At 39.8% G+C, this 24,175-nt stretch overlaps 2 protein-coding genes across 3 annotated transcripts in view; one reads left to right on the forward strand and one right to left on the reverse strand.

Moving 5' to 3' along the window:
* gli3 (GLI family zinc finger 3) overlaps positions 1 to 6,687 on the forward strand; it is a 94,028-nt gene extending 87,341 nt beyond the window's left edge. For both annotated transcript variants that reach the window (XM_056364075.1, XM_056364076.1), the window contains exons 13-15: positions 39 to 329; positions 1,506 to 1,899; positions 2,461 to 6,687. In XM_056364075.1, the coding sequence (XP_056220050.1) occupies positions 39 to 329; positions 1,506 to 1,899; positions 2,461 to 4,856 (3,081 nt within the window). In that variant the 3' untranslated portion in view covers positions 4,857 to 6,687. The remainder of the gene's footprint in view (positions 1 to 38; positions 330 to 1,505; positions 1,900 to 2,460) is intronic.
* Positions 6,688 to 14,361: 7,674 nt separating this feature from the next.
* On the reverse strand, positions 14,362 to 23,826 carry prpf4bb (pre-mRNA processing factor 4Bb). Its single transcript, XM_056364783.1, has 16 exons — positions 23,736 to 23,826; positions 22,037 to 22,115; positions 20,420 to 21,558; positions 19,914 to 20,087; positions 19,540 to 19,698; positions 19,168 to 19,249; positions 18,878 to 19,079; positions 17,605 to 17,678; positions 17,359 to 17,449; positions 16,986 to 17,133; positions 16,711 to 16,848; positions 16,448 to 16,601; positions 16,223 to 16,337; positions 15,978 to 16,129; positions 15,770 to 15,856; positions 14,362 to 15,586 (listed from the first exon to the last, which is right to left on the reverse strand). Exons 1-16 carry the CDS (start codon positions 23,792 to 23,794, stop codon positions 15,383 to 15,385), a joined length of 3,057 nt encoding a protein of 1,018 aa, XP_056220758.1. The 5' UTR covers positions 23,795 to 23,826; the 3' UTR covers positions 14,362 to 15,382.
* Positions 23,827 to 24,175: the final 349 nt, after the last annotated feature.

Raw genomic sequence — 24,175 nt, forward strand, 5'->3', positions numbered from 1 at the left:
CGCAGCACACCCCTCACGTCTCATCTTATATTTTTCAGAAACCGTATGTGTGTAAAATCCCGGGCTGCACCAAACGCTACACGGACCCCAGCTCCTTGCGCAAGCACGTGAAGACGGTGCACGGTCCGGAGGCGCACGTCACCAAGAAACAGCGTGGAGATTACCCACGCCCTCCGCCCCAGCCCAGGGAGCCAGGGGGCAACGGCCAGGGCCGGTCGCCAGGGCAACTGCCCCTGAGCGGGTATACAGACCAAAGGGAGTACAACCACGCTACCTCAAAACAAGATGAATGTCTGCAGGTCAAGTCCATCAAGACAGAGAAGCCCATGGTAAGACTTGATTTCAGCTTTGATATCCATTTAGCTCCCTGACGCTCACACCTTCAACATGATTTAGATTCCTTTAAATTTCTTTAATACTTTTACCTTCACTTTAACATAATGATTTGAATACTTGAATGCAGTTGTGTGTGATTTAACATTGAATTGGGGGCTTATTTAACCCTGAAGTCTTCTAATGAGTAAATGTTTTCTTCTGTTCAATGCTTCGGCATGTCTCTCTCTTTCTTTCTAAGGACAGTGGGTAATCAGGTGAGACAGGTGTCCCTTCACATTGTATTTGTGAGGTCTAGTCTTTCTTTTTTTTTTCTGTTCTTGACCATCGTTTTATTGTCTGCTTGACTTTTCTCATCCTATGACACCTGCATGACACTTTTACTCAAAGGTTTGTTGTCATCGTAGGTTTCCTTCATCCCTCACGCTCATGAAAAGATTATTCCTCTCATTTTCCTGTACAGCACTTTTGATATTTACCCAAGGCGATGCATTTCTGTGAGCAGTGGCCCATTGCTTTTGGCAGGACTGTGAGCTACTGAAAGTATGCTTGATACTGTCCAGGGCTCCACTGTTGCTGTGCAGCCAAATCCATTCAATAGGAAACAGGGTGAATACCCTCTAAACACTGTTGACACTTGATGCCAAAAAAAGTGATTCCATTATTCCTCAGTGCAACATAGTTCCTGTAATTCAGTAAACAACCTAATTAGACACTAGACGCCAGTCTCATAAGAGGCCTTTATCCTATTTGCCTATCCTCTGAAAACAACCCAAAACATGATTTTCTCTTTTGAAACATTTTTTTTTTTTAGTGCCCTGACTGGATCACAGGGGGAGGCATTACTCATGCCTCAGTAATGCACAAAACATTATCTACCAAACACCTCTTTTTGAGCCAACCAGCACAAACTGCAGTGATTATGTAAGATGATTAAGTAGCAACACAGGAATCAAATCTATCTTTTAAAAATTTTGATGAGTAATCATCATTGTTGATAGGGAATGCATCCTTCAAAGCATTACATCGTATGGTTGTTTGTGGCATATGATACTGTACATGACCTCCCTTGTGCCACATAAAGGAAACTTTATAATCGTCTGCTTTTTGTATTTTCTTTTCTTTCTCTCTTCTGCCGGTCTTGTCTTTCGTTCCCGGTCTGCGTCCGTCAGACGTCTCAGCCAAGCCCTGGCGGTCAGTCTACATGCAGCAGTGACCAGTCCCCCATCAGCACCTATCCCAGCAGTGGAGTCCAGCTTGCTGTGAGCGCCGGACGCTCGCCAGGGGAGGGGCTGGAGGAGGACGAGGAGAAAGAGGAAAACGAAGAGGAGGCAGAGGAGGAGTGTGAGGGTGAGCCAGCCCCCATTATGGACTCCACGGTCTCCACGGCGACTGCGGCCATGCTGACCCTGCAGGCGAGGCGAAGTGTCGGCCGCCCCCTGCGCTGGATGGAGCACATCAAGATGGAGCGGCTGAAGCAGGTGAATGGAGCGCTGCCCAGGCTGGGGCCCCTGTCCCCTACACCGCCCCCCAAAGGTTCCACATTACCCAACATCCTGGGGAAGGGTAAGGTTAACTTTTTAAACCTTTTTTTTTCAATTTGATTTTGTATGGGAAATCTCTCCCAAATGCTCGTAAAATGTGTTACTTTTGCCCACGACCCTCACAAAACAGATGTTGAAGCCTTATTTGGCACATGGAGAGTTCATGTGGTCATTTTAACAGTTAAAAAGCACCTGTACACAGAATTTACGCATCATCACAAATGTGTGAACAAATCAATTTTTTTTTTAAAGAGGTGAATTATCCTGAATTGGCTGAAGCATTCGGGCAAAACAAATGCTTAAAATGTCTTTTCTGCCGGAAAATGGTATCAAACCCATATCACGCCGTGTATCATATCAGCGGGAATAGCATGTAACACTGTTTCATGGCCAAATGCTGCCAGTTGTCTTTGCTAACATCTGTTTTCAGGGATCTCTCCGCGCTTAACTTGTTTGGCTTTTTTTTCTTTTTTTTTCCCTCTCATTCTCCTGTAATCTCTCTTTCACCACATAATTTCCTTGTTCTCCCTCTCTGTGTTCAGACGTTCTTCATGCCCGTTTCTCTGTCTGTGTTTCTCCCCAGGATCCTGTCTGGGCAGGCAGTGGGGGGTGTCTGCGCCACAGCCGCCTGCTCATGCTGAGCTGGGCAGCACAGAGCTAACAGTGCTCAACTTGCTCCGAGACCGGCGTGACAGCAGCGGTAGCGCCACCAGTTCGGCCTATCTGAGTAGCAGCCGACGCTCCTCAGGCATCTCCCCCTGCTTCTCCAGCCGACGCTCCAGCCAGGCTTCCCAAAGTGAGGGTACGATGGCGGTCGGCCACCACCGTCGCCTCCACAACCTCAGCTCCACCGACTCTTACGACCCCATCTCCACTGACGCCTCCCGCCGGTCCAGCGAGGCCAGCCAGTACGGAGGTGGGGCAGGAGGAGGGGGTGGAGGGATATTCTCAGGCGGGGGCTGTGGAGGTGTAGGAGGAGTAGGCATGGGAGGAGGAGGGGGCTCACGGGGCATGCTTAATTTAACCCCAGCGCAGCACTACCACCTTAAAGCCAAGTATGCAGCAGCAACTGGCGGCCCGCCTCCCACGCCTCTGCCCAACATGGAGCGCATGAGCTTGAAGACTCGCATGGCCATGATGGATGAGGGTGGTAGCAACCACGGTTTGCCGCCTCTAGTCAGGCCACATCGTTGCAGTGAAGGTACCAATGGGTACACTAATGGGTATATGGGACACACAGGTTACAGGAGGAGGGTCCTCTATCCTGGTGAGGGACCACTGAATGGGAACCGGAGGGCCAGTGACCCGGTCCGGACGCAGGCTCCTGATTTTTGCAGTCTGCCCCCGGTGCAACGCTTCAACAGCCTTAACAACCTCCACCCTCTTCCACCTCTGTCCCATCATTCTACACCTGAAACCCGCAACTTTAGCCTACAGAACTACACGCGCTCAGAGGGCAACCTGCAGAGAGGTCTGCAGCACTCACCGTACACTCCCAGCATCGCAGAACATGCAGCCTTAGAAGCCCTGGCCATGGAGGATGACGGGGAGGCTGGCCTGTTGCTTGGGGATGAGGATATGCTACCAGATGACCTGGTGCAGTATCTCCACTCCCAGGTTCAAGTGGACGGTGGCTCCTACATGCACATTGAGGACCAAATAGCTTCTAGCCAAAGGGACACCTCCCATCCATCCATGGAGGAGTTGGTACAGATGCAGACATCAGGGTTGAACTTCGCCTTCCCTGGGTCCCATAATCTCCAGCAGCAGCAGATGGCAGAGAGGAAGAGCCCCAGTAAGCTTCCCATCCAGTGGAATGAAGTGAGCTCTGGGAGTGCTGACAGGTCTCCTCAGAGAGGACAACACCACCAGACACAGTGTGGAAGGTGGTCGGGCGCAGAACACGGACCCATATCTGCACCTTTTGGCAGGTTTGGAAACATGGTGGTTCAGCAGCAAGTGTCCCTTGATTTCCAGAACAGTTGTTCCCAAGCTAATCAGTCTCAGAGTGCTTGCTGTGTCAACGCCGGGGTGAAGCTAGAGACGTCGCCTAACTCCTGCATGGACATGAGAGGTACTAATCACAACTCAACAAACAGCTTTGGCAGGGCTAACTTCTCACAGATCATCGATGAGCCTCTTCCCCCGGGCTTCAAACAGCAGGCCTCCAATGGACCTCAAAAACAGAGCCACTTCCAGCAGAACCACAACAGTAGCACCTCTTGTCAAGTTGGGAACAACCTAAACCATAACAGGGGCTCCATGGACAACCTCCCCAGCCTCTCCCAGGGAACTGCTCTTCTTCATCACAATCGGCAGGTCCATGCCCCTCGCCCACCAATCAACAGTTACAGGAACTTGGTCAGGACCCAGCAGTACCTCGGTGCTGAGAGCGCCAATGAAATCCAGGGTAGCCTCAACCAGCAGCAACAACTGCAAAGGAGTGGGGACCATTGTTCCCTGGCACATCAGGTATCTGGGCTGAAACTGGAGGCCACAGACCATGGATACATAGAGCAGGGCTTTGGTGACTGCCTCTCATACGAACCAGCGGATCGCAAGGCCCCCTCATTCCCTGTGCTGGAGGACCAGTGCTTGCTTGACTCCATGGCTGAATCAGAAGTGGGACAAGGTGTTGGCACTGGTAACGGGAACTCAGTTGCTCTTCTCTCCCCTGGTGCAGACCAGGTAACCAGCACAGTGGAAGGCAATGTGCCTGGTGTATTAGATGAGGGTGTAAGTCTGGACTTTGGTGCCATGCTAGAGGATGGCTATGATCAGGGTAGCTTGGTCTCAGGGGTGCTGAGTCCCTCTATCTTCCAGGGTCTATCCAGGACCTCATCACGCCTGACCACCCCTCGAGCATCCACAACCTTCCACAGCGTGGCCCCCGGCCTAAACAACATGGCCATTGGAGACATGAGCTCTCTCCTCACCACTCTTGCTGAGGAGAGTAAGTTCCTGGCTATCATGCAGTAGTGTCTCTCTCTCTCTCTGCTTTCTCCTCCCTAAGGAAAAATGGAAAAAAAGGAAGAGAAAAACTCTGGTGTATGTGAAGATTAAGACAAAAGTGGCAATTATGAAAACTTTATTCTGTACTTAAAGTGTTCTAGAACAGGCAGTTGCCAAAACTCATTTATTTTGTAAAAAATGTCATCCCACACAGAACCGGGATGTGTCAAAATTATGTATAGTTAATAAATAGTTATATTCCTTTTCTGGAATGAAGGCTATTTTTGGAAGCCCTTCTCTTTGTATTACTATGTGATGGGGAGCAAAAGCTCACGTCTTTGAAAACAGTATTCTGTGTATTGTCACTGTTTTTGCTGTACACACTGTTGGTAAAAAAAAAAAAAGCATGCATTTGAGGTTAAACATTCAACACTGTCTATATAAATACATAGACTAGCCCATGTGCCAAGTATCTACCGTTCCGATCCCACAGGTACAAAATCGGTAAATCCATTCTTGTTCCAGCAGGTGAGACATGGGTCATGAATTTAACAGGCCATGCTGATAACTTTATATATCATAGGTTTTAATAAGTGGTATATTTACATTCGTTGTCATTTTGTTTGTATGTTACTTTTGTGAATCTGTAAATGTTTCAGTGCTTCTACCAACTTTTACCAAGTGGTGTTTTTGTCCAGATGGTATCGAGTCCAAAAAATGATGGACAACACATCCAAGTCTTCAAGGCACCGTAGATAGTCGTCTACTTGATATCTAAATGGCTTGATTTAGTTAGTCTGGTAAGGTACTCAGTGTATATAACAGTGTTTTTATATTCTGTTTGTGATAATCTGTTTTTCGATGTTGGATTGCACGGTTGTTCGGAGCTGATGTGAAAATGGACATTTTCTCCTCAATGATCAGAGGTCCCATTTGGTGCTTTATGTTTGCTTACATGAATTGAGTACTTTATGGTTTTAATCTGTCTTAATGACCATCAGTGGTCCACAGCACATGGATTTTCCTCTCATAATGATAAGTGCTGTAAAGTGATGTGTTTTGTTTCATAGGAAATCATCTGTATTGTTTTCTCCAAAGCTCTTAAATTCAGAATGTGTACTGCCATCAAGTATTGCAGTGACTTTGTCAGCAGTGTTAGTATTGCCTTGCAGTTGTATGTGACTGCGCACAGAATATTGAGTAGTTTACCTTTTATTCAGCGTCAAAGCAATGAGGTACAAATTGTTTTACTGTTCTGTACTGTACTGTTTGGTACCATTTGGTCATTTTTTGTAGCTGTGCATTGATTGTGTTTTTTTTTTTTTTTCTTCAAAGAAGTAGAAATCATTTCCTTTGAAAGAAGGAAATTACATTGAGGTATGTGCCTTATACGTATCTGCCTGTCGGTAAAGAGAAAGATCACTGCCAATCTTCCATTGTGAATTATGAAAAAATAAAAATTAAACATGTAAAGTGTCTTGTGAGACCTGAAAAAAGATAAAATGCTAGAACATTTATATGAGAAAAGTCTGAATATCAGAAAAGTTAAGATTTGCGAAATGCATTCTACTTTTCTTTGATTTTGTTTTTTTTTTCACATTTATTGTGCTTTTATATATAATATGTAAATACAATACTCTTTCTGTAGGTTTAGCAGAGGAAATGGGGGAGTATCCTGGGGCCAAGAAAGAACTGACTTTGAAAGCAGGGATTCCCAGGCCCTGGGTAGAGGCCAGACAGATCTGGCTCAGAGTGGAGCTTCAAGTGCCCAGCGCTGCCCCTCCGCCAGAAGAGCCACTTTGCTCTTTTATAACTGACTACAAATGTTTGTATGGTTTTAATAAAAATGGAAATTATATTTTAAGTCTCTTTTCCTTTTTATATGCTGGTTCAATAATATATGAGATGTATTGGTTTGAATTATATATGATTTTTATGGAGACTCCAACTCAAGAAGAACGTAAAAGGATTAACTATTTTTGTAATTTTACACAGACACGTTATTAATTAGATGGATATGGAGATAGATTTGTTTCAATATTATTTGTGTGAAAAGACCGACTGTGTTTAAATGTGTAACCTGTGTATATGAAACACCCTCCACAAATACAAAAAATAGATTTCCAAATTCACAAAAACATCTTACAAATATAAAACGGATATGCAAATACACAAAAAAAAATTCCACAATTACAAAAATTATTATCTGTGAATACTTTCAATTAATTTACAAATAAAAGAAAAGCATTTACGAATATCTTCCGAACATTAACAACTTTCACACAGACATTTGTGAATACATTTTCTATTGTGAAGCGAAAAAGCATTTGTGGATATCCATTCTACGCTTGTGGATTTAAATTTTACACACGGAGTTTTCAAACAAACGTTCCACCAGTCTAAACAAAAATCGTTGTATCACTCCACCTCCCACCACTTTCGGAACTGATCACCTGCTGATGACGCCATTTCCATCATAGTATATTAAGGCTTAAGGACACCATATTATAGAAAGGCATAAAAATGTCAAATAACGTCAAAGTATAGTAAGGCATTGAAATGTCAATAAACGCCATAGTATAGTAAGGAATAAAAATGCAATAATATAGTAAGGCAGAAAAATGTCAAAAAAGTCATAGTATGATGAGGCATAAAAATGTAAAGTAAAACATCATAGTATAGTAAGGCATAAAAATGTCAAAAAAAAGTCATAGTATGGTATGGCATAAAAATGTCAAAAAAATATAATAGTTTAGTAAGGCATAAAAAACGCCATGTATGTTGAAAAAATCTTCATAGTATACTAAGGCATAAAATTTGAAATAATGTCATAGTATAGTAAGGTATAAAAACGCCACCTTTCAGTAAGGCATGTAAACGTCATAGTATATATTAAGGCATAAAAACGACATAGTATATACTAAGGCATAAAAATGTCATACACAGCATAGTATACTAAGGCATAAAAATGTCAAAAAAAGTCATAGTATATTAAGGCATAAAAACACAATAGTAAAGGAAGGCATGAAAATATAAAAAAACATCATAGTATAGTATGGAATAAAAATGTAAAAAAAACATCATAGTATACTAAAGCATAAAAACGTCATAGTATACTAAAGCATAAAAACGTCATAGTATAGTAAGGCAATAAAAAATGACATAGTATAGTATGGCTTAAAAAGTTCATAAAAGCGTCATAGTATAGTAAGGCATAAAAATGTCAAAAAACATCATAGTATAGTAAAGCATAAAAACGTTGTAGTATACTAAGGCATAAAAATGTCAAATAACGTCATAGTATAGTAAAGCATAAAAATGTCAAAAAACATCATAGTATAATAAAGCATAAAACTGTCAAAAAACGTTGTAGTATTGTAAGGCCTAAAAGTGTCAAAAAGCATAATAGTATAGTAAGGCATAAAAAATCTCATAGTATAGTAAGGCATAAAAATGCCAAAAAAACGTCATGGTATAGTAAGGCCTAAAAGTGTCAAAAAACGTAATAGTATAGTAAGGCATAAAAATACCAAAAAACGTCATAGTATAGTAAGACATAAAAATGCCAAAAAATGTCATAGTATAGTAAGGCATAAAAATGTCATAGTATAGTAAGCCATAAAAATGTCATAGTATAGTAGGGCATAAAAATACCAAAAAACGTCATGGTATAGTAAGGCATAAAAATGTCATAGTATAGTAAGGCATAAAAATACCAATAAACTTCGTAGTACAGTAAGGCATAAAAATGCCAAAAAATGTCATAGTATAGTAAGGCATAAAAATGTCATAGTATTGTAAGGCATAAAAATGTCAAAAAATGTCATAGTATAGTAAGGCATAAAAATGTCATAGTATAGTAAGGCATAAAAATATCAAAAAATGTCATAGTATAGTAAGGCATAAAAATGTCATAGTATAGTAAGGCATAAAAATGTCATAATATAGTAAGGCTTAACAATGCCAAAAAATGTCATAGTATAGTAAGGCATAAAAATACCAAAAAACGTCATGGTATAGTAAGGCATAAAAATGTCATAATATAGTAAGGCATAAAAATGCCAAAAAATGTCATAGTATAGTAAGGCATAAAAATACCAAAAAACGTCATAGTATAGTAAGGCATAAAAATGTCATAGTATAGTAAGGCATAAAAATGTCAAAAAATGTCATAGTATAGTAAGGCATAAAAATACCAAAAAACGTCATAGTATAGTAAGGCATAAAAATGGCAAAAAATGTCATAGTATAGTAAGGCATAAAAATGTCATAGTATAGTAAGGCATAAAAATGTCAAAAAATGTCATAGTATAGTAAGGCATAAAAATGTCATAGTATAGTAAGGCATAAAAATACCAAAAAACGTCGAAGTATAGTAAGGCATAAAAATGGCAAAAAATGTCATAGTATAGTAAGGCATAAAAATGGCAAAAAATGTCATAGTATAGTAAGGCATAAAAATGGCTAAAAATGTCATAGTATAGTAAGGCATACAAATGTGAAAAAACGTCATAGTATAGTATGGCATAAAATTGTGTCAAAAAACATCATAGTATACTAAGGCATAAAAATGTTGTAGTTTACTGAAGCATAAAAACATCATAGTGTACCATGGCATAAAAATGTCAAAAAACATCATAGTATAGTATGGAATAAAAATGTAAATAAACATCATAGTATACTAAAGCATAAAAACATCATAGTACAGTGAGGCACAAAAACATCATAGTAAAGGAAGGCATGAAAATATCAAAAAATGTCATAAACATCATAGTATAGTAAGGCATAAAAATGTCATAGTATATTAAGGCATAAAAATGGCAAAAAATGTCATAGTATAGTAAGGCATAAAAATGGCAAAAAAACGTCATGGTATAGTAAGGCCTAAAAGTGTCAAAAAACGTAATAGTATAGTAAGGCATAAAAATACCAAAAAATGTCATAGTATAGTAAGGCATAAAAATGTCATAGTATAGTAGGGCATAAAAATACCAAAAAACGTCATGGTATAGTAAGGCATAAAAATGTAAAAAAACATCATAGTATACTAAAGCATAAAAACGTTGTAGTTTACTGAAGCATAAAAACATCATAGTGTACTATGGCATAAAAATGTCAAAAAACATCATAGTATAGTATGGAATAAAAATGTAAAAAAACATCATAGTATACTAAAGCATAAAAACATCATAGTACAGTGAGGCACAAAAACATCATAGTATAGTATGGCATAAAAATGTCAAAAAACATCATAGTATAGTAAGGCATAAAAATGGCAAAAAATGTCATAGTATAGTAAGGCATAAAAATGTCATAGTATAGTAAGGCATAAAAATGGCAAAAAATGTCATAGTATAGTAAGGCATAAAAACGTCATAGTATATACTAAGGCATAAAAATGTCAAATAACATCATAGTATAGTAAGGCATAAAAATGTGAAAAAACGTCATAGAATAATAAGGCATAAAATTTTGTCAAAAAAAATCATAGTATAGTAAGGCATAAAAATATCAAAAAAGTCATGTAATAGTATGGCATAAAAATGTCAAAAAAAAAAAGTCATAGTATATTAAGGCATAAAAACACCATAGTAAAGGAAGGCATGAAAATATCAAAAAATGTCATAGTATAGTATGGAATAAAAATGTAAAAAAACATCATAGTATACTAAAGCATAAAAACATCATAGTACAGTGAGGCACAAAAACATCATAGTATAGTAAGGCATAAAAATGTCAAAAAAACATCATAGTTTAGTAAGGCATAAAAACGTTGTAGTATACTAAGGCATAAAAATGTCAAATAATGTCATAGTATAGTAAGGCATAAAAATGTCAAAAAACATCATAGTATAGTAAAGCATAAAAATGTCAAAAACGTTGTAGTATAGTAAGGCATAAAAAATGTAATAGTATAGTAAGGCATAAAAATGTCATAGTATAGTAAGGCATAAAAATGCCAAAAAATGTCATGGTATAGTAAGGCATAAAAATGTCATAGTATAGTAAGGCATAAACATGTCATAGTATAGTAAGGCATAAAAATGTCATAGTATAGTAAGGCATAAGACGTTGTAGTATATACTATGGCATAAAAATGTCAAAAAAACATCATAGTATGGTAAGGCATAAAAATGTCATAGTATAAAAATGCATAAAAATGTCAAAAAACATCATAGTATAGTAAGGCATAAAAACGTCATAGTATAGTAACGCATAAAAATGTCAAAAAACATCATAGTATAGTAAGGCATAAAAATTTCAAAAAACATCATAGTATAGTAAGGCATAAAAATGTCACAGTATAGTAAGGCATAAAAATGTCAAAAAACATCATAGTATAGTAAGGCATAAAATCGTCCACAATTCAATTCAATTCAGTTCAATTCAGTTCTGTTTATTGTCATCATACAGAGCAGAGCAACGTACAACAAAAAATTAGCAGTGTCATCAAGGCAGTACAGTACAAACAGTACAATTCATAAGAACAGGAATAAATGTAAGACAAGACATTTAACAGTAACAATAAGAGTATTAATAGTAATAGGAACCACCCCCTCCCCCGTCCCACATATAAAAAGTCATAGTATAGTGTGGCATAAAAATGTCATAGTATAGTAAGGCTTAAAAACGTCAAAAAATGTCATAGTATAGAAAGATATAAAAATATCATATTATAACAAGGCATAAAAAACGTAATAGTATATCAAGGCATTAAAAACGTCGTAGTATACTGAGGTTTAAAAATGTCATAGTATATACCAAGGCGTAAAAATGTCAAAAACATCATAATATCGTAAGGCAGAAAAATATCAAAAATTCAATTCAATTCAATTCAGTTCAATTCAGTTCTGTTTATTGTCATCATACAGAGCAGAGTAACGTACAATGAAATTAGCAGTGTCATCAAGACACCCCCCACACATATGCAGCAGTTTTAAAGGCAGTTCATTCATTGTTCATTGACAGCCATGATTGAAATATAGTAAAGTGCATGTTAAATATAGTAAAGTGCATGAGTGCATTCCAGTTCATTCTTTCTCAGTCCAGTCTATTATTGGTAAAGTGGCAGTGCATGGCAGTTTCTCTTCCGGGTTATTACATAGTCTGTGACCTACTGGTAAGGTGCAAGTGCGTGGTAGTGCAATAATAAGGTGCTAATGAGTGAGGTTTAAGGCATCAGAGTTCATCATTATTACAGTCCTGGGAAGAAAAGCTATTTCTGAGCCTTGTGGTTCTGGCCTGGAGGCACCAGTACCGTTTCCCGCTTGGCAAGAGGTTGAACAGTCCATTACAGGGGTGGGTGGGGTCACGGATGATGTTGCGCCCTCTCCATACATAGTAGAGTAAGGCAAACAAACGTCATAGTATAGTATGGCATAAAAATGTCAAAAAACCTCATAGTATAGTAAGGCATGAAAATGTCAAAAAACGCCATAGTAAGGCATAAAAACGGCATAGTAAAGTAAGGCATAAAAATGTCAAAAAACGTCATATACTAAGGCATAAAAACGTCATATTATAGTATGGCAAAACATTTTTTTAAATGTCAAAGTAAAGTAAGGCATAAAAATGTCAAAAAACATCATAGTATAGTATGGCAAAAAATGTCAAAAAAACGCCATAGTATAGTATGGCAAAAAAATTTAAAAAACCACATAGTATGGTATGGCAAACATTTTTTTTTTAAATGTCATAGTACAGTATGGCATGGAAATGTAAAAAAAAACCCCAGTCATATCATAGTAAGACATAAAAATATCACAAAATGACATAGTATAGTAATGCATGAAAACGTCATAGTATAGTAAGGCAATGAAACATCATAGTATAATAAGGAATAAAAACATCATAGTATAAGAAGGCAAAAAAAGTTATAGTAAGCCTTAAAAAGGTCATAGTATAGTAAAGAATAAAAAGTCATAGTATAGTAAGGCATAAAAAAATCATAGTGTAGTGATAAGAACTGGAGTGAGGATGACAGTTCACTGTCAGCTGGCACATCTGCCAGTATGTGCATTCCAGGTGGGATGAAGGATACCCAGATGCAGCCACTTCACAAACTTTATTTAGTTAATACAAACTAGATCTTGATTTTGTAAATAGTAGGCCTATAGACTAATAGCTATAAGCAGTAAGCAACAATCACCCTCATTGTTGATAAAGAATAAGGAATTATAATACAGCCTAATAAATCTCAACAGGGCTGCCAGCTGCTGTGCAGTCCAGCCACACCATTCTCTCAGAACTTGTGCATCATCTCCAGGTAAGACAATTGTAAAATTCAAACACCAACTTACATTTAAAAAGAAAAATCCAATAAATGTGTTTGTGTATTTGCAAATCCGTTTTATAATAGCAAGATATTCTTGGGAATTTGCCAATTCATTTTTTGTATTTGTGGAAGTTTTTTTTATATTTACAGATTACTCGATTGTCGATCTGTTCACACAAATATTGAAACAAATCTACCTCCATAGATGGAATACTTTATCAAATCATATGCAGCCGTTTGATAAAAAAAAAAAAAAAGAACTATGCCAAGACAGTAAATAAATATTTAATCTGATGTTAATTTAAATATTTTTTTTAATATACTCCTCCCATTCAAATTAAAACAAACACAATTTACAGTTTTAGTGCTGAAGTTCTAACACGAGTCATCCTCAGTGGCTTCATTTATGGAGTAGCCAGTGCTTCTGATGCCCTCTTCTGATCATCACTAGAAACTGCAATTACGTTGTAAGGTGGGCGCTATGCAGTGAGTGAATTTCAACCTCATGAATTTGATAGCATGGTTATAAATCACTTGTTTGGTTACATATTCAGATTAAAAGCAGATATGCCCTCGTCTCTCTGTGTTGAGATTAAAGCCAGTAGATGTTAGTGTCCTTGCTCATTGACACTGACCTCTTTTACCGGTGGTTATTCCACTTTAGCCCACATGTATTTACAGATGCCTTAAGGCTAACAGCCCATCAGCTCCTATCAGAATCCTTTTAGCACGCTCCATGCAAGCACAGAAAGATCTTGCATCATTCCCCAACTTTCCAGACGGAGTAAAATGGGAACCATTTCTAAGCGAGTCTCCCATTATGCTTTTTAGAAGCTCAACACAAGTGTAATCATGCAACGGAAATGCAGGGTACAGTTAGACTTTCCTCTGCAGAGAGGGAGCATGAGAGCCTGTAAATTGTTCCGAGTGGGTACAAGATAGAGCGTTTTTACTTTTGATGCTCTGAGGCTGCAGCTGTCTAAGTCAAAATCTATTTTTCTCCAAAAAAATATACCACCTTTATAACACTCCTTTACCATCTTCATACTGCCTGGGGTAGAAGGATCTTACCCATTGTTATGCCAAAAGTGCTTCTTGAGACTGTGGACATCCAGTTATGAAATCTCATATTTTCCATCAGTGTTTTTCTGCTTAGACAACATATCCAACTATTTTAAATGAATTGACCTTTTGATGTGGAGATCATTTCCACGTTGCCAACATGTTGGGGATAAAATGAAGAAAGGGGGTTTGGTATACAATAGGAAACATTTTATTACTAAAAAAATCATCTTATATTGAAGGTGCTCTTTCAGCAGCGTTTCCACAACTATTCTTTATTGAAATCACAAGATTGTTTTTTTTTTAACCACTTAAATGGAAAAAAACAAATTAATCATACATGAAATGACAGTAACTATGGACTATTTACAACAGTGGGAGAGAAAGAGGGTACAGGTGTGGCATCAATAGGCCAGCATTGTTTTGGTGTTTTAACACACTAGGCTCATACAGGAGGCACTTGAGTGTGAGAGCCTTAAGAGCCAGGACCTAGCCAGAGTGCTGGAGGGAGAGGAAGGTAAAAAACATGGAAATGTCCAGCAACAGAAAACAATGACTTCCTGCTTTGAAAATTAAAAAACAAATCTTGTTCAAGGAGTACATAATATGCATCTATTCCTTCAGCACAGACCTCAAGGCCTGGAAACTTAGTTAGGGGGAGAGGGGTGCTGTCACATGTGGGACACTGATGCACATACAGAGCATTTACACAGGCCTGCACCACAGAAATCTAGAGCACAAAGGGTGCACATTCAAAAAGCATGCATCGCCCCACAATGAGCAATGTGGTTAAAAAGACTGATGTATTTAGACATCTGCAACTACGACAAAACTCGAACTGTCTGCTGCTTGAGATTGTTAATGCAATAGACATACAGTATTTACAGGAATTATATTTTTCTTTTAAACATCTGTCACTCCAATGCCAGTTAAATTAAAAAAAGAAAAAAGTCCGTAACTGCATTGCCAGGTATGAGGGGAAGTTTACAATGATAAATCGCAAAGATCATGTTTTCAAGAATGGCTACCATTTCAATGATCTATTTACAATAAAACACAATTATGTATCCATAAACAAAATAATGTTGAGGAAGAACAAAAATCTGTGACATTCTGAATAGAAGTCTGTGGGTTGGCTGCCTCGCTGCAGAGTTCTTGTCAGAGCTGGTTTAGTGGTTGGTTCTGCATCTGCTCTGGGAGTGTGTGGCGCTCAGTGTTAAATCTTCTCCTGGATAAAGGGGTGCTGCAGAGCCTGGTTGATACTGATGCGCTTGGCTGGGTCCAGCATCAGGGTGCCATCCAGCAAGTCCTTCAGCTGCATTACCTTCTTCCTCTGGTCCTCAGGCAGTCGCTGGCCTCCTATCATGTCCGCCAGCAGGTCTTTGGTGGGGTTGATGGTGCTCATCACCGTCACCTTCTCCTGATGGTGCACAGACAGGAAATGAAAGGAGATGCAAGTCAATCTCGATACAATGATTGTAGCTACAGAACATTTTCATTACATGCCAGGTATGCAATATCAGAACTAAATTGGCAATAATTGGCTTGTTATTGAAATTGCAGGACACGTTCACAACATTCAGTGTAGAAGTCAACACCTTACCCTTTCTGTTACTTTGTCTACTTCAATGTACAGGAAGTTCAAATTCTGATCGAAGTGCTTGTCTTTGAACAAGCCTTTACGGATCATCTGAGGAGAGAAAAGCACATAATTGCATCAGCTATGACTTCTTGAACACTGCATGGAACGGCAACATGTCTCACTTCATCTAGGAAAAGGAAACAACTGAAATTTAATGATGCAACTTTACCTTGTTGGGCATTTTGCCCTTGAGGTCCATCGCAAGTTTGATCATGTGATTGTTGGAAGATCCGGGAAACAGGATTTTGCCAGTGTAAAGCTCGTATAAAGTGCAGCCAACAGACCACATGTCAATCCCATAGTCATACGGCTTTCCTATAACTGAGGCAGAAAGACAGTGTGAGCAAGGGCTGGTTTTTAATGCAACGTATTAAAGAGGTGGGATTTGTGATTTTTAGAAATAATGCAACTCACTGATTTCTGGAGCTCTGTAAAACCTGCTGACCAGATATGGTGTGATGTCGTTGTCAGCAACGTGGGAGGCCGAACCAAAGTCACACAGCTTCAAAATGGTCTTTGACTCGTTCACCTTGTAAAGATGGACACAAACAAGTCAGTACAAATGAGACTCTCAAATGAGTGCCATTTTAATCACTCTAGGATCTAGCTTGATTTTAAGAATGAGTATCTAGATCGTACCAGGATGTTGTCTGGCTTGATGTCAGCATGGAGGATGTTGCACCGTTTGAGCAGCTTGAGGGCCAAGAAGAGCTGTTGGCTGTAGGAGCGCACGGCCTTGATATGGAGCCCAACATCTTTACCGTATTTCTTCAGCACCTCTCGTAAATTCATACTACAAGATAGAGAACGCAGCAGGTCATTAATGAGTGAGGCCATCACATAATGCTACAATCAGCACAAATTATGAGAACAAAAGAAGTAGCTTTTTCTTCTTCCAGTACCTGAGAGGCTCGAACACCAGACACAGATGCTGCTTGTGGTAGAAGTGCCTAAAAAGGCGAAGGCAGTGAAACTTATCATCGGGATCAGCGTCGTTCAGCTTCTTGAGGAACTCTAACTCCTTCAAACCGGTCTTCTGCCTGTTCAACAAAAATTCATGTATATTTTTCATTAATGCAAGTCCACATGGTTGTATTTGTTGTTCAGAGTATTGTACTTCGACGTGTTTGAATTTGAACATGTTTGTCACTCATGTAAAAATGCCTAGTTCACTCACATGAGCTCATTGTTTCGGATTATCTTGACTGCCACCTCCTGGCCGGCCCTCGCAGTGTCCCTGGCCCTGATCACGTTGCTGAACACACCTTGGCCAGTGTAGCCATACACATCATAGCGTTTGTCCAGTGTCTCCCCAATGTTCACCCCTAAATAAACCAAAGAAAATATCCACACAGGCACATAGATTTGTCTGATTAAAATAAAGAAAGATGTGATGAAGTCAGCTCATGACTGCAGCCACCATATGGACAGGTCTTAACAGGAGACACTGCTATGTTGTAATGCTGACATGATATTAAACAAACATTTATGGGTGTTTCCCTTCATACTGAAGGAGTCTAAAATCGAAGAATTAGAAAGGCAGCACTTACGGTAGTAACCCTCAGCATCAGTCCAGTTGTCCCTGAGGTTGGGGTTCTCCTTGAAGTCCTTTCCTACGCCTGCTGCTCTCATCCTGGCACTCTGCAGAAACAGCACAGAAATCAAATCAGTGGATCGACTGTGTTTCCTATTATTCCTACTACTCTTCTGAAAGTAGAAAATAGATACTAAATGCAGAAAAACATTATAAGAGCAATGTTCAGATGCCCCATATAATTCAATATTAGAATACTCACATCAAAATCAGCAGCAAACATGTCGTCTGACTCTGTGAACATGTCAGGGGCTGAAGGCTTCTTTGGATTGGCTCCTGAAACAAAGAACAATATAACACCACACGATGGGTTTCTTGTTGTCCGCTGTGTTGTAAAACAGAATATCTGGAACATGTGTTTGATTCACATACTCTGCAGAGATCAAAACATGCTGCAGGTGGCAGAGACACCCAGGCTTTGGATTACAAGCCAGCAACTGAATGAACACATGACAAAAAGAAACAAAATTAAAACCCCTGCATCACACAACTCTGCATTTCTCACTCAAATCATGCCACTTTCTCTTTTGGTGTCTGTGCACTGGTATCTTGTGGCCAGTCTACATCATAATCAATCTATATCACAATTTCAGGTGTGTAATAAACCACAAAATGCCAAATTGTTCTAAACTGCAGGGAAGTACTTATATAGATGCGAATTTAGCATTCAGTGAATTTAAAGGCAGGACATAAGATGCTACCAATCGGTTTTCATCTCTATAAATTCCTTCCTCCGCGTCTGCTGAACTCGTCATGATCAAACTTGGGAAAACTGCACTATAAGAGCACTGAAAAACCATTTTGCTCCCTATAAAAATCAAAAACTGTTAAGGGACTATCCAAAGTGATCCCTGGTAGAGCTTTTAGCTGTTCAGTTTCTGGACTCCTTCATGTTCAGAGGGCTGTGTTCTTCAATGATGAAGGGAGCAGACGCAGTGACCCACGTATATTTTCTACAGCCACATTTCAAAGGCTTAAGATGAATGAAGCTGGAGAAGGGATAGAGCATGATATTCTGTAGTTACCTAAGTCAAGCTAACGTCATCCTGCCACAGGGACCATATATGAAGCCACTTTTGTGCTTGACCTATTCCTTTTTTTAACTAAGATTTCAAACCAATGTTTCAGATGAAATCACCTTTTAAATGTCTTATCATGCCTGGCAGATATGGAGAAAAAAGAACTGATTGGTAAGAGGAACAAAATCTGCCACATCAGGAAGAACTACTTTAATGTTTACTAAAATAATTGATCTGTGTTCACACCAACTTCTACATAAATCTGAACAATTCTTGTACATTAATCAGAGAGATACTTCATTTTTTAATCTTGTCACGATATGCCTCAGGCCTTCACAAAAGAAGCTGATTGCATGTGGACAATGTCAGTAAACAACAGAGCACACACGTGACGATGCGGTTCATTCAGTTGGCCTTGTACGCCAACAGACATGACAATCCCCAGCAGGACATTACCGTCTTTCTCCTGGGCGATGAGGTTGTGCTTGGCTTTGATGCTGGCCTCGAAGGTGTTGAGGTTCTCGCGTTCATACTCCTTGACGTCTGCGGCTACTCGCTCCAGGATGTCATCAGGCGAGGGTGAACGGCTGCGTGTGCTGCTCTGGGGGCTGCTGGGCTCCGACACCATGTTGGTATCTTCATTCACAACTTTGTATTTCTGTACAATGGCAGGGACAGTGAGAGCATAAGAATACATCTCAAACAGAGAGACAAGCGTAAAGAGTTCAGCATAAGTGAGCACAGACCTGGACAATGGCCATGCGCTGCTGGCGGCGCTGTTCAATGAGAGCTTCTTCATCTATTTCCTCACCATCAAAGTCTTCCAACCTGCAAACAAACAAGGTTTTCAGAAATATGGCAACACCACAATTTTCTTTTATGAAATCCCTACAGGATGCGCTGATAGATGAATCTATCAATGCAATCTGACATGAAAAGATATGCCATGAACAAGCTTAATCCACTTTTACTGAGCTGGGTAAGCATCAGGTCAATAAAACGACACATAAAACTTTTATTAGTTTTCTGCAAGTGAAGCCATTATTCTAAAAGAATGACTTTCACGTGTAAAACTCATCTGCAGAGAAAGAGAATTGCAAATATCTCCTTTAACTCACACTTCTCCCTCTGAGGACTCCTGGTCGACCTTCATGCCCTCTGAAAGGCTACCCTTGAACTTGTCTTCATCTCTGCTGCGTCGCCTTCTCCTCTCCCGATCGCGGGACATTGAGCGCCGGTACTGTCTGAGCCTGCCATACCTGTCTCTCTCCCCGGACCTGTAAGGATGTCAAGGAGGAATAGTTTATTACCCTGTGAAAATGTCAACTTGAAAATAGGTCTTGTCACAATGTTATGAGACTGTCTGCAAAGTTCCAGAGAGAAATGATTACTCTGAATTGAAGTTTCCCAGGACCAAATACAGAAGTTGTCTTTGATGACATAAACTACACTCGTGTAAAAGCATTGTCGAGTGACTATAAAGGGCCATCACCTGTGTCCTAGTGGAGACCTGCTCCGTCTGCGAGGGGAAGAGCGGGAGCGTCTTCGTGGTGATGGGGACCTCCGTCTCAGTGGTGAGCGACTCATCCTACGGCGAGAGGATGCCCTGGGACTGGTCTCTCGTGATCTGTCTCTGCCTGGCCCTGCATCTGGCCGTGGGCGCTTCCTGTAAGAAAATCAGAGGGGTGGATGGACAGGCTGAACAAGAGTTTCTACATAATCATTTCAACATGAAGAACTATAACAGACTATCAGTGAAAGAATTCAGATATTGCAAATTTTCTACATTAAAATCTTTAAAGACTGATGACCTTTGGCATTTCAGAAAACCACAACAAAAAGTCTTAAGTTTTATAATGAACAATGAACCTTAAAAATATTTGATGTCTGAACATCTTTCAGAATCAGTCTTATATTCATTTGTATGACTCATCTGTCTCAGTCAACTTATCTAACTTTTAGAAGTTGTATGAGTCAAAAACAGCTCTGTTCACCAACCTCAGTGGTGAGTCCTGCCTGTCAACATCCCTCCTCCTGACATCTGGTGAGCGACTGCGGCCTCTCCTGGGGGGGGACCTTGTTCTGGATGGAGAGTGGCTCTGTTTTGATGCCCTGTCTGTGGCGCTGGCCGAGGGGTGGTGGGCATCTCTGTGGCGAGGGGACGCGCTGCGTTTCCTCGCAGGGGGACTGTGAGGTCCTCGTCTGTGAGGGGAGCGGTTCTCTTTGCCCGATGAAGCATCCTTGGATGGAGACTTGGCCGGCCGCTTGTCTCTGTCAGGGTCTGAGCGACTTGGTCGCTCTCGTCCAGGTGATCTGGACCGTCGGGTTGCTCTTTCCTGGTTTGGTCTGTCGTCCCGTTGAGGAGAGGAACGTTTATCAGTGCGGCCGCCTTTCTGTTCTCCTCTCCAGCTCGAGGGAGAGTTGGACTTCCTTCTCTCCTTGGACCTGTCAGTGCTGTCTGAACGCTTTCTGTCCTTTGACCTGCTCCTGCCACGGCCTCTGTCCTTAACACCCGTGTCCTTGGTGCTTTTGGTCACCTTGTCCTGCTTTGACTCTTTAGCAGGCTTGTCAGCAGACTTACTCCGACTACGACGCTTGGAGCTGGACTTACTGCCCTCTGTTGAGTCCCGTCTCGATTTCCCACTTTTTCCCCCTCTGGGAGATATGGGTTTACCTGAGCTGCCTCTTTGACGCTGTTCTCCATTTCTTACCCTAGCATCTCCATCCTCTTCCGATCCAGAGTTATAACCCTGAAGGATCAAGCCCATGCCGGATTGAACCTTCCCCTCCATCAACTGGCTGTCCAGCTCAGCTTTGATCATGGCCCTCTGTTTCTCCAAATCCTCCAGCAAGGCCCTGTCATCCAGACTTGGATTTCCAGAGGACGGAGAGGATTCGACTTTTTTATGGCTCGTGGAGCCAAAGAGGCCAGCACCAGAGGGGGAGGAGCCCTCTTTGCGTTTGTGTTTCCTGTGTTTATGACGATGTCTGCGTTTGCGGTCCTTGTCCTCATCAAAGGCATGTTTGTGTTTTTTGTGCTTACTACGATGCTTGTGTTTTTTCCTCTTATGTTTACCGCTGCTGCCGTGATGTTTGGACCCCTCCTCTGTCTTCTCGCCATTGGTTTCGGCCTCCTCCTAGGATGAGACAACATTTCAGTTTAGCAGTTGATTCAGTTTTCAGATCATCTAAATATTGAAAACTCTGGATATGTTGTGATAATATCTATTTTCTTCTTCTTCGTTTTAAAGGTTATGGTTGTATTCATCCAGATTGCAGGTACAGAATGATGGATGCAGACTAGAGTGTTGTTAAAAAAAGGTGGTACATGTAATTACAACACCATAAATTAATATAATTAAATTATAATTTTTTTCTGTTTGTATGCTTGTTTTAATGGAAATCTGTCCTCATGAATTTGTGATGTGGTTGTGGTCATTTAGAAAAAAATAAACACAACATTGACGTGCAGACACAGAGCACCACCAACACTACAGTTTGAGGCCAACAAAAATTTTTAAGTTAATTTATAATAAATTTGATGTAAAGCATTTATATCAGAATCATGACATCATACCACTGAAGATATTTAGGCCTGCTGTTGTCCACCCCTACCTCTTCCTCCTCTTCTTCTTCAGACATGTCTCCGCTGTCCTCATTTGCACTTCTTTCGTGGCTTTCCAGATCCTGCTTCCTGTTTAACAGAAAACAGTCATAAATAATGAGCAGACAATATCACATGTTTGTGCTAAAACAACAAGACAGTTAGTTTGGAATTAGTTGATTGACAGAGAATTAAGTGATACAAATTTGTAGGAAATGCTGGAGTTTGACAGATACACAACAAAAACAGTTTCTTTGTTACATTTATGCCAAAATGTCAGTGTTTGGCTATCAACTCCACAAATTTACATTTTAAAAAAATTATAAGTACTGTTATCAGCAGACTGATTTGAGGCATCTGTAGCAGGATTAGGGCAATTTTCTCAATTAGTCATTTTGTGTATAATATATAAAAAGCTGGAGTACAAGGCAATGTCTTCAAATGTCTTTTTGTCCAACCAACTATGTAAAACCAAATATTCAGTTTACTATGATACAAAACAGAAAGACGCAGCCACTCATCACACTGAAACAGCTGAAATCTACAATTTCTTGCTTGAAAAAAATAGCTAAATTATTTAATCAATTTTCAAAACGGTAGCAGATTATTTTTTAGTTGATTAATTGACTAATCATTGCAGCTGAAATAAGGAGAAAAGTTGACTTAAATAAATAACATTGATGCCTGTTTTGCAGCCCTAAAACAAACTGAGGGGATAAAGCTCACAGAGAAGCTTTCTGTTGTTGTGTCTCCTCCAACACTAGTAACCAATAGCAACCAGGGCGCCAGTCAGTTTTGGCATCATAAAAAATCCCCTATTTTATGTTCTGTGGTCAGTGTTTAAAAACGAGGCAACTTAATTAGAAATTATCTGTGTATCTATTTGTGTATTTATAGTTTTTTGTATTTATGAAAACGCCATAGATAATTTTTATCTTCTAGTATCAAACTAATTGCCAAACACCGTGCAAATATTTTGTGACATTAATATATCGCTTGTACTATCCTTATTTTAGCACGTGCAATATAAAAATAAAAAGGCCATCATTCAGAAGGCAGCATGTAGATCTCTACAAGCACAAATAGGTAACGTTAGGTAAACCCCAGTTACGTAATGTGCTCAATATAGCTAGAAACTGCAGAAACATACGAAGTACCATAAAGCATAGTGGTTGAAACTTTTAGAAATATATCTGCTTATTAGTGTAGCAAATACACTCATTTGGCACCATGTGTAACTCGCTTGGTTGCTCTTCCCCTGAGCTCGACCGCCAAGACGATTTTCACTCATTAGCTAGGATGTGCTAACCGCTCTTAGCAAACTTACAGCTAACAGGCTACATCCTCAGGTAGCTTATGGCCATGCTAAGTTTCAGGGTTGTTGCTTGTTATCAAACACCACTATTTAACTATATGTGCTCTGACGTGTATATTATAGAGGAAAACGCACAACAATGCAGTTGAGGTATATGTGTGTTGTGCGTTTAGCGAAAAGTAACGCTAGGTGAGCTACAGAACATTAGCTGGTTGGCTAAGAACGTTAGCCAGCCGTTGGCATGTAATTTAGCTAGCCCCGGCAACATCGTGAACCTGCTGCTCAGTTTCGCCTCTGCACTTCCAACTTACAAAACAGTTGCCCTTTGATGTCGGATCCGCAAGGAGCTTAAACCTTCTTACTAAGAACGTCTTATCTTAAATTAAATCACTTACACGTGTTCGTTGCCATTATTCATTCTTCTGGACGTGATGTCCATCTCAACGTCGGCCATTTTCCTCAGCTGAGGGGCCTTTTCTTTTTCGATTGTTTTGCTCACAGAGGTGCAACAATATCAAAACACTGACACGCCACCTATTGTACTGGCGGTACACTGCAGTCCGGATTTGTGCAGTGAAATTTATCTTGTGTCCACCAGAGTGTGTAATTTTAACCTTTCAGGCCAGAATATCATCATTTGGTTTCTGCATGAAGTAGGCTACTAATCCTTTAAGAACATTTTCCTGATTATACTTACATAGCATATTTTGAAATAACGAGTAAGTAATTTGTAATTTTACTTAAGCACAGGATTTGAATACTTCTTCCACCACTGACAGGAGGTTTTGATAAAAAAAAAAAAAAAAAAACTGAACACTGACAAGACTTGACAGAG

This window comes from Seriola aureovittata, chromosome 20, assembly GCF_021018895.1.
Source record: "Seriola aureovittata isolate HTS-2021-v1 ecotype China chromosome 20, ASM2101889v1, whole genome shotgun sequence".
Lineage (NCBI taxonomy): Eukaryota > Metazoa > Chordata > Actinopteri > Carangiformes > Carangidae > Seriola > Seriola aureovittata.